Below are 10,833 nucleotides of genomic sequence, written 5' to 3' on the forward strand. Positions count from 1 at the left end.
GGAAAATGGCTGCAATGAAACAAAGAGTGAAAAATTTAAAGGGGTCTGAATACTTTCCGTACCCACTGTATACATAAATCAAATTCTGGCAGGTTCATACATAGGGAGGCACTTTAGCTTTATGCTGTGTTATGGAAAAACTCAGGAGGACTCTGGAAACCTGAATAAGTTCAGAAGACTTTGATGACTTACAGTACACAGAAGCATTTAATGAAATATTGATCAAGGACATCTAGGATTAAAAAGTAGTTTAACCATAATGTGGTGCTGCTTAGTGCCATCCCAATTCTAACGTTCCTGTCTTCCTGAAGGAGTATTTAAACTCATGCTGGACATACATGATAAAGAATGTACCAAATAAGGTCCTTTGTCACTCCGCTGCAGCATGTGTTAAGAGGCTATTGCATTATTTACAACTATTCTCACCTACATAACAAGTCACGTTATAGGTACCCCAGATCACATGAAGTACTTTCATCTGTGACTGTCTGGGTCAAAGAGCATCTTATCACGTGTTTGTGTGCGTTGTTACTGCAGTTTCCGTTTTTATGACTATAAGATGTGTTTGTGTGTATGAATGTGATTTGAGTGAGTGTATGTATAATTATCCTTCTTTTCTTCTTTACCCGTCTATGGTAATTATGTGTCTGTAACTTCCTGACCTAGGCAGGGGGGGAAAACTTGAGGCAGAACTGTCTCCTCATCTGTTATTGTACGTCTCCCTTCATCCATGGAGACAGGCCGTTTGTGAAATTGCCTTCTTTATTAGCAGTGTGTACTGATTTGGCAAACAATGTAACATGCAGCAGGCAGAATGCAAATAAAAGCAAAATCTGCTGTATGCCAAAACACCCGGATGTCATACTGATTCTGAGACAATCTCCAGCAGGTTCGGCATCCTGCTAGCCTGCATGCCAGCAGGATTTAGCCCCGCCCAACACATTTGAAGTCGGGAAGTTCATATTCTGACTGCAGTCTTCTGCCATATGTAATAAGCGATTTCAAACTGTACATCATTTTTAAAATCTGGTTGATGGTCTGATGTTGCTACAGTAATTCACACTTGTTATTCAGATTACTCATCCGTTGACCAGTTTTGATGCTGTTGTAAATCCTGGATATCCATGTTGACCCTTGAACCACATGGACTAAAAGCATTAAGTAACATGGTATGACCAAATTAAAACTTACTATGTGTGAACGTTTGTCTTTGCTGTTCAATTTCACTGATTGCTGATGATTACGGTGCAAAACACAACAGAGCAATCTGTCAATCACCGGGAAGCGTCACAGTAATTATGAGTCGGCTAGCTGCATTAGTTGTGTTCTACAGCACAATTACTGCTCCTAATACTGAATGTGAATATTCCATCAAAATCCCGTTTGACTTCTACACATTTAAAACATTAGTGATATAAGTGGATGCTTTTTAATTTTTTTAGGTATCTCAGTTTTCATCACCTGTTTTTCTACCCTCGTAATGTCAAGTAACATTTGATTTACTAGGTCATTCTGTAGTGAAAAACAAACTTAAATACAAAAATATTTAAGTCTTTTTTATAAATTTTATTCAAATTTTGAAAAAGTTTAGTCGAACAGGCCGAATCCCATGTCGTCATCGGACTCCTCAGACTCCTCTTTCTTCTCTTCCTTCTTCTCCTCAGCTGCAAAACAAAACACTTATTATTCCCTGCTACAGTTACCATAACATCTATGAACAGCTAAACTCTCTACGTACTTTTCCATACAAATATGCATATTGACAAGTTTCTCCAAATTGAAATCTGTAAAGGCCTTTACAGATCAACATTTAGGATTCGGAATGCATGTGAACCGCGGCTCAATTGCCAAGTTTAACCCCAAGAGTGTGTTTTAAATGCAGTTTTACTGTCACTTTTACTCAAAGAAAGCTGATAAATCTCTATGAAGGGTTGTGGTGAAAAGATACAGGCAACACAATTTTCACTTCATGTGACCGGTGCTTTAACGAGCGGTATCTGACAACTATTTTGGTTCCACTTAAATGTCTGAGCTGCTTTCTGATGTTCCAAAACAGACGTTACAGGAAACAGAAGCATCGCATGTCACGCTAGTTAACACTAACATTACACCTGATATTGGGTAATGTTAGCCTACCGTTAGCTAGTAGCTAGATAAACGTTGTAAAGTGTGTTTGTATTTCACCGTAGAGAATCCCAACACCGGGACGTACAACCACCTCAAATACACAAACTAGCACTGGTCAATGTTTTCAACCTTGTGTTACATTCAAAGTTATTGTCCAATACGCATTTCTCATATTTTTTTTGTTTAACGCAATTTACTGGGGAAAGTAGTAACTATTGTTGAAAGTTAATGATATTAAATCTTTTACAAGTCATTTAAATTCCCCCCTTTCTGGGACGGATTTGAAAATTGATCGATCTGTGAGTTCGGTGACCCGTTACATCCCTACCTACATGACAAGTACCAACCAGGTACATCCTGTCAGGCTTAAATTATGTAATTTGTCAAATTTAATTCCATGAAAAACTAATGAGGACTGACTAACCGATTTGGCGGCAGGTAATCCCATTAACATACAAGGTGAAAGCAAAGGCACCATGTGCCAAGTGATGCTGACAAACAAGGCGCTAAGCTGCAAAGCTCACCTGCCGGGGCAGCAGCTCCACCTGAGCCAGGGGCTGCAGAGCTGGCAACGGCTACAGCACCACCCGCTGGTACGCTGGCCAGTTTACCGTAACCTGAGGAGACACGAGTTGGAACAAATTAAGCACAAGTGATTACATTAACATGCAGAGGCCTGAAACAAGATTGAGGTCAGACATGGTATGTTGCTATCATTAGATATAATTTTGTAATTTAGTTAGTAATACTCAGACAGTTTAAAAAGTCTGTTTCTGGTATCAAATTGGGAACACGTTTCATTGATTTTATGGTTATAGCTAATTGAAATTAATTGTAACACCAATTGCCTCCGCCTGCTATACATCCTTTTGCTACAAAAAACTGTCCTGAGTTACAGCTAAAATAAAAATGTCTTCACTAAACACAGCGACAAACCCCTCACCTGTGGCGATCACCTCCTCCACATTCTTGCCCGTGAGCTCAGTAATGACCTGTTGAGAGAAATCAAGTGTGCATATCACCAAGGCAATTCTAGGAGTCGGTAGAAGAACAGCTGCCACAGCATCAGAAACACAAAGTGCAGAGAGCTCTGTACCTTCTCCAGGCGTGTGCTATCGGCCTCAATGCCGACACTTTCCAGGATCTTCTTGATGTCGTTGGCCTGAGGGTTGCCATTTCCACCCAGGGAGGCGAGCAGGTAAGCAGCTACGTAACGCATCCTGCAAAAATAACCAAGAAGGCTTTCAAAATTGTGAGTAGGTGTGTTAATCACAGACCAGAAACTCAAATACATGACTTGTACACATTTAGCCACCTTTCAATACATTTTGAAATTTTCTAAATGAAAAGAAACCTCACCACAATGTCTTCTTAAATTAAAACAGTCAAGATAAACATTAACTATAAATGTACTCTGCCTGTACTTTAAGCACTTGAGAAGCAAATTAAAATGTTTTCCTCTAAAGGGATTAAGTAAACATTTATTGCATGAAAGTTGCTAAAGAAAGTTATTAATTGGAGGTACCTCTTAGCAAAATCCCATAATGAGCATTAGTTTTTGAGAGCAAAAGACATTTCTAATCTGATCTTTTTTCATCTTTCAGTTTACAAATTGTCTAAACAGGCTCAAATGTATTACATGTTTCACAACTGATCAAAGATAATTCAAATTCTAGTCTGTATCGGCAAAAAAAAACATTTCCCTCTCATTTCTAGATGGTCACATCTGATTTTAAAATACATTTGAAATTAATCTCAGTCACAAATAACCTTACTCTGTTCGTAACGTTACAAAAAAAGTTCTCACTGGCTGTTTATCTTAATACTTTATTTAATTGCGTTCTAATCTTATTTAGTAGAGTGAAACATAGCTGACTTGCATTTGTCTAAATGTATCGCATACATTTACAAGATTATAATACGTGTTTTAATTGAATTAGCAAGGCAGGGTGAGCGGTTTAGGGTGGTTGTCTTAAAGTATGCAGGGTGAACTAGCTAATATTTTAGCTGGATGGCTATGCACCAAATCTCTACATCTATTGGGTCTTTGAGTTAGCGGCGAGAAGTCTATTTTAAGGAAGTATTCAGTCCCTGTGGTGAAAATAGGGGAATTTACTTTTACACAAATGGTTTCAAATAGGATAATAGTAAATATAACTAGTTTTACACCCATGTGGTGGCGCGCTATTCAGTCCCGTTAACATTAGCTGGCTACCTTAGCCACCACTGACGTTGCAGCGCAGAAAAATTATTCATGTAACAAAAAATCCGCACTTTGAGGATTTTCAGCTACTTGTGTTGGAAGTTTACTTATTTATTTAGGTTTCACGTGTACTTTCCAGGTGATTAATACATTTTACAATATCATAAAAAGACACTCACTTGAGCTAGACGGCGAACGCGTGTTCACTTCGAGGTTAGCACGGACAGAAAGGAAGTTACGTCACGGAACGCAAGCGAAAGAAACCTCGCTTCTTCTTCGTGTCCAATAAAAGACAGAAAAGGGTAAATCGCTGCCTGCTGTTACGGAGTGTCATGTAAACTTTACAGAGCTGCTGGTTTCTCCATTTCAACCTGCAAGTGTAACTGTGAATGTTAACGACACTGCAAAAAAATTCAATATTAGTATAGAACCTGCTGATATTTTACTGTGCATTTATGAACTTAAGTTTATTGTAAACCCCTACTAAACTTTTCCATGCATAATATCTGAAAAAAGAAAGCTGAAAAGAAAACCAACAGTCTGTGGACGCTATGCAAAACACCAAAATCATAAAGCAGTGAAATTCAAGAGTTGTTTATTTGTATGTTTAACTATAATCTTCCAAGATAGATAGTTGGAAACCTCCTTTTTGTACATAAATGTTGACCTCTTCAGTTTATTTGTACAGTCATTGTATTCATGTCTATTTATTCAAAAGTATTGTCATATTTATGTATTGTTTTTATAACTATGCAGCAATGTTAAAAGTGTATTCTATGACATTTGTACTTGCAAAAAATGCAATGAATTCACTGTCAAATAAACCAATAAAATGGGTACATTAAACTTTAACTTACTTTAGCCAGCATTCTGATTTTGCATCTTCTGATATCTTCATGTTTTATCTCTCCAAGATTGTGTCTCCGTCTTTTGGGTCTTTACAGATTTGACTGCACCAAAATCTGTGTAGAAAGGATTTTCTCACAGACATACCTGTAACATTCACATTAGAGAATACACTGGATCGGTTCACTGTATTTTTCTTTAAATTGATTATCTACTTTGTGGCACAATAAGAGCTTTTGTGATGTGCAAAGTTATCTTATTTTGCTAATCACCTTCCAGCACTGACAGCTGATTCTTAAAAACAAAATGGGGGGATACAACCCTCCAGTAATCAAAATTAGCCAGTGCAACCCCCCCATAATATCCTATTATAATTTCCTTGACATAATTAAAGAAATGTAAATCATAAATTGATGCAGAAAAAATCACCAGATTCTAGAAAATTAAGTGTTTGATATTCTCAAAATTTTAATTTTCAAAAGTAGAGATCTCAAACTCTCCAAAGTTGAACCCAAAGTCATGCCCTTGCATCCATTTCTTCTTCCTTGTCTGCTCCTGCTGTTGATTTGGTTCTTGATCCAGTTCGGCCTCTGTTTCGTTGACGGTCCCTGCTGCCGCTGCATGCTGCTGGCTCGCTCTCAGGTGGGTTTTAGAGAGTTAAAGAAAGATTTTACTTTGGAAGCCGGAGAAGTCAAAGTGAACTGTCCTCACGTGACTCTGCCATGATTGCATCCACGGCATGAGAATCCAGCCGCTGTGCTCTGGGTCTCAAGCTGTAGTGTAAACCAGCTCTAAGGAATATATACCGGGCACTCATTGTGACATTGTAGCCTACTACATTTACCGACCGGGAACGTTGCAGATTCAGAATTTAATCACAAAATATCACAAGTAAAATGTGGAGTAATCACACAATTGCCCCATGGACTCATGAAAGGAAGGAATTTCCATGGAGGAAACTGGAACTAATGCAAAACATGCAGTAGGGCATGATAGAAAAAGTAAGAAACTTCTTAGTCCATCCCTGTATAACTGAAGGTGTCCTCTAGTGTTAGCACACATTAATACAATTCATTGTTATGACACAATTAAGTTAAGAGAAAAATGTAACCTTTTTATTTAGAAAATACTCTCATTTAAAGTCCAACTGTCACATCCATTAAGATGGGACTGCAATGATGCTTTCATCAAGTTTCAATTTCCTTCGCTGAAGTAGTTTCCTGCTTTTCATTTAATTAGGGCAAATCATTGACAGAGGAGCATTAAAGTGGAAGTGAAAACATTTATTTGTGTGGCTGCTGCAGAGAACGTCAAATATGTGTTAGATGTGTCAGAAAATAAACTGTTATTAATAGTTGAGAATTCAAGTTCACTCTGGGTTCATTCCTCCAACAGTAGTTCACAGCAAAAATGTTACATTTCCCTCTACATCAAAAAAGAACTCCCTGTGTGCATTCTCTTGATGCTGAATTTCCATAAAACGTCTACCACATACAGTATGTGTTAGGCATGACAATAATTATAAAGAGTGAAGACTTTTATTCAGCATCTGTCACAGACAAGTCTTACATGTTTAGAACAAAACCTTAACTGAATGATAAGAGACGTGCCCTTAAACATCTTATTGTTTTGATTAGGATGTGTTCTCTCACTACTGTTTTGACTGCCGTTGATGGTTGTTCCCAATGTTATTGAGCTCAAAACTAAAATAGATCATTCATAAAGATGTCAAATACGTTCAAGGAGACCTTTCAAAATGTAAGCACTGTTTATTTAGCCTCCAGTCCGACTATTATTTTGATCTACATCACAACATGTTACATTCCACATCAGTGTAACACAGTAAATTATGTAACACAAAAGAACACAGGTAACACAGGTAATCCTAAACAAGCACAAACAAACATTTTAAAACATTATCAAAGGTTTCACAAATGTTGCAAGTTTGGTCTTGGTACTAGAATGAAAAGAGAAATCAGTTCAGATCTCAGAAAAGAAGTGCCGATGTAGGACAGTCTGTAAGTTCATACAGTCAAGAGATCTGTCCTACATCAGCGCTGCTGTTCGGAGAAGCTTCGCTAATATGGCCCTTGTACACAATCAAAATGGAAGTACCAATTATTATTCCTGGTATTTGTTTTTAGGAAATCCACTTATAAAAATTTGAGAAAAATATCAAAAGAAAGCTATTATAAAAAATACTCTTATTGACCATTCCAATATATAGACAAGGAAAATGGGTAGAAAGTTGAAGGGTACTTCACAAATTTTGCAACTAAGACAATGGTCAGTGACATTCAGTGGAGAGTGTGACTGTGCAAAACAAAGTCTCAGTACATTTTTTTTCCTGATTTACTAAGCTTTAGCTAGCTAATGTCGGATAAAACACAAGAGACAAACTATACATTATATTAAGACATTTCCATTTTTATGTACACCCCGACTCTTCTGCCAAACTTTCTGCCTCAAAACAAAAGTATGCTCAAATTAGCCTATTTCTAACCACTTTCACATAAGCCTATTCTTCTACATGTATCCTCCTGACAATCATTAACTAGATAGCAAAACTGGAAAATGCCATTGTAACTACTTGATGGTTATCAATGTGAGAATGTGACAATAACAAACATTGTAAATGTCTCCTTAGATTATGTAACTCCCATGTGTGAGACATTTGGCCACACCAAGCCTTCGAACAGTAAATTCCAATAACATTCGGCAGTAAAATAACTATTTTTGCACCATTACAGGATATTCCCAAAGTTGTTTACTGACCTTGCATAGATAATTTGTTTGCATTCAGTTTTTTCAGTACTGTGTGTTTTATTTTATACTTTGTCCCAAAATTCTGTATTTTTCTTAAGGAGTAACTACAGGGAGAACACACACTAAAATACAAAGGAGCTATGTGGTCATCATGTATCATTTTTGTCTTGCAATATTTAAAGCAATATCAAAGTAACACACAAGTCGATAAAGATACCTTCCACTGACTTGAGTGAAGATAATCCTGCAGGTTTATGTTACATTTAAAGGAACAGCAGACTTTAAGTACCAACTGACTTCATGTAGAGACTGTAACAAACAAAAGTAAGAAGCCAAAGAGGGATTTGTTTGCAAGTTTGTAAGCAAACTTCATTTTTAGTTCCAATAATTAAATAAATTATTTTCATTACGGCTTACACTCACCTTGTTGTGGAAAAAAACTGTATTACTTTGTATTGACAATATTTCTTTTAGGACTTGCTGATGCAGGTCAGGGCATTTAGTGACGTGCAGCACAAAGGCATATTTAGGAAAAAAACAATTTAATTTATTTTATGCTGAAAAAGTACCTATGGATCTCAATACTTTTGAATAAGCTGTTTCTAATTTGCTGGATGAATTGATATCATAGAAAGCTGTCCTTATTGATCATTATTTATGTTACGAGATGGTGGATAACGTAACAAAAACACAGAGTGAAAAAGCAACATCACAAAAGCAGCTACACAGGCAACCATTGACCTTATTAAAGATGCAATGGTCACACAAACTGTTTAGCTAATTAATTAGACATTGTTATGTCAGTCACGCTTTGCCAGACCCTCCTCCAAAGCGCGCTGGCTACTCCACACAGCATCCAGGGATGGGAGGAAAACGTGCCCTGGTTTAATGGCATTTCTTTAAACCAATCAGAATTGCCATAATCTGCGCTAAACTAGCCGATGCAAAATAGTCTCAGATTTGACAGATAGTCTAGCTAGTCTCAATTTCCCATGCAAAGCTCTGAGGAGCAGTTATCAATGGTGCTCATTAATCCACCAACTTTAAAAACAAAGAAAGTGAAAGGAAACGGAAAATCAAAAATTTCCTTTAGCACTGGAGCAATCCTGGAAGTGGAACGTCAAAGATATAGACTAGTCATGACTCAACTGGATATCTATTTAACACTACAGTGCATTAACAGGAATTTGTTTCTAAAGAACGGTTCAACATCAGAGGACAAACAGTGAAGAAGACTGACGCTGCACTGAAGGCAAAGGTTTCCTGCTTTCATACACTGCCATTGTTTCTCTTACTTTATCCACCATCTATTTACCTCTACAGTTTACATACATCTACCTTCATTGTTACTGCCTTCCGGCCTTAATGGTGTGATGTGTTGATCCTGAAACTGGACAATAAGATGGCTTCGTCAGCCAAAGGCTAGTGCACATTATGCTATTTACATGTTACTGCATCTACCATGGAAACAAAACACTTTTGTGAAAAAATCTCTAAAATTAAATTTGTGCTGGGGATATATTGTTGTCCCACCCTGGCACATTAAACAGATTCATTTATATTAAAATTCATTACCCTTGATGGGAAAGCAAGAACATTTTTCAAATACTCTTTTTTTGTTTGAATATTTAAATATTTTAAAGAAAACCATGACTTACAGACTTGTTTGATTGACATGTTACATGTAGACATAAGGGTAGGGTTTAGGCTTTTCAATCAGGAATAAAGAATTCATATTCCACATGTAGGAATAGCCATACAATAGCTAAACATGCATTCTGCAAACACCTAAAAACTATAAAAGCCTTGTTTGTAGTGTTGTTAATGTAAGAGGAAATCCCACATAAGTTAACTGGGGTTGATTGACACTGTTCGACATTAGCCTGCTTAAAAAACGCATATCACAACAGATGAGTGTTTGGCAGTATTCGGCAACAAAATGTTTGTCATTATCATTCTTATTGTACCATATTGTGCAGTTTGTATATTACATCCATTACAGAGTACAGGGGTGCCATTAACATGTCGGCGTACTCTTGTCTGTGAATGGAGTGCAAGCATCAAAAAATGAAATGGTTATTCAAATTTCAAGACATTTTTCTATACATTTTATCACAGCACCAGTGTCATTTCTTTTGTCTTTAATGCAAAGCCTTTAAAGATGAATGGACCACCAGGATTAAAAAGTTAAAATGAAGTAAATGTTTCAAATAGGACAAACTTTTGGCTTGCAAGACATTGTTTAACAAAATGTTAAAAACTGTATAAAAAAATTAAGCACCATCCCCTAAACGCTTTGTAAAGTCAAAATATGAAGTAGAACATATACTGAATATTAGCCATGATATCAACATTTGCTATTTCATTCATCAAATCACAATGACAACATATTACCTTAGACATTATAGTGACCTAAAGAGATTGTTTAATATACATATCTTGTTTTTCCTTATTTTAAATTTTTACTGAATGTTTCAAACACCATTTTTTTTATAGCAAAGATCAAAGACAAATTGTAAGTGACTTCTCATCTCAAGTACTCTACCTGGAAAAAAGGAAAAACATGACATATAGTACATTCCTGATTTATGTCAAGACAAATTAATCAGAACCTGAAAAGGTTTCATCTCATGTTGTGCTGACAGCAAGGTCTTTGCTTATGAAGGTTCATTATTTTGATAAAAGTAGAAATGTAAGTCTCTGCGGAGGCAGGAATTTAGTTCAAAAGTTGCTGAGACCCCATTACATCACTTACAGTACCTGCTGAGCTTTTTATAGTGTGGTAAGACATAAAAAGAAAAGAAAAAGGTAAGCCTCCCTCTTTTCCCTTATTATCTAACATACAACCATCTCTTTTTAAAAGGGATACTTCACCGATAAGCATTAAGCTT

General features: G+C 36.6%; 1 protein-coding gene across 1 annotated transcript; it reads right to left on the reverse strand.

Annotated features, from left to right (window-relative positions):
- Positions 1-1,553: 1,553 nt before the first annotated feature.
- Positions 1,554-4,628, reverse strand: rplp2l (ribosomal protein, large P2, like). The gene is made up of 5 exons (XM_034868966.1): positions 4,510-4,628; positions 3,224-3,347; positions 3,071-3,119; positions 2,652-2,744; positions 1,554-1,664 (listed from the first exon to the last, which is right to left on the reverse strand). Exons 2-5 carry the CDS (start codon positions 3,344-3,346, stop codon positions 1,588-1,590), a joined length of 342 nt encoding a protein of 113 aa, XP_034724857.1. The 5' UTR covers position 3,347; positions 4,510-4,628; the 3' UTR covers positions 1,554-1,587.
- Between the last annotated feature and the right edge of the window lie 6,205 nt (positions 4,629-10,833).

The sequence above is a fragment of the Etheostoma cragini genome, chromosome 1, assembly GCF_013103735.1.
Source record: "Etheostoma cragini isolate CJK2018 chromosome 1, CSU_Ecrag_1.0, whole genome shotgun sequence".
NCBI lineage: Eukaryota > Metazoa > Chordata > Actinopteri > Perciformes > Percidae > Etheostoma > Etheostoma cragini.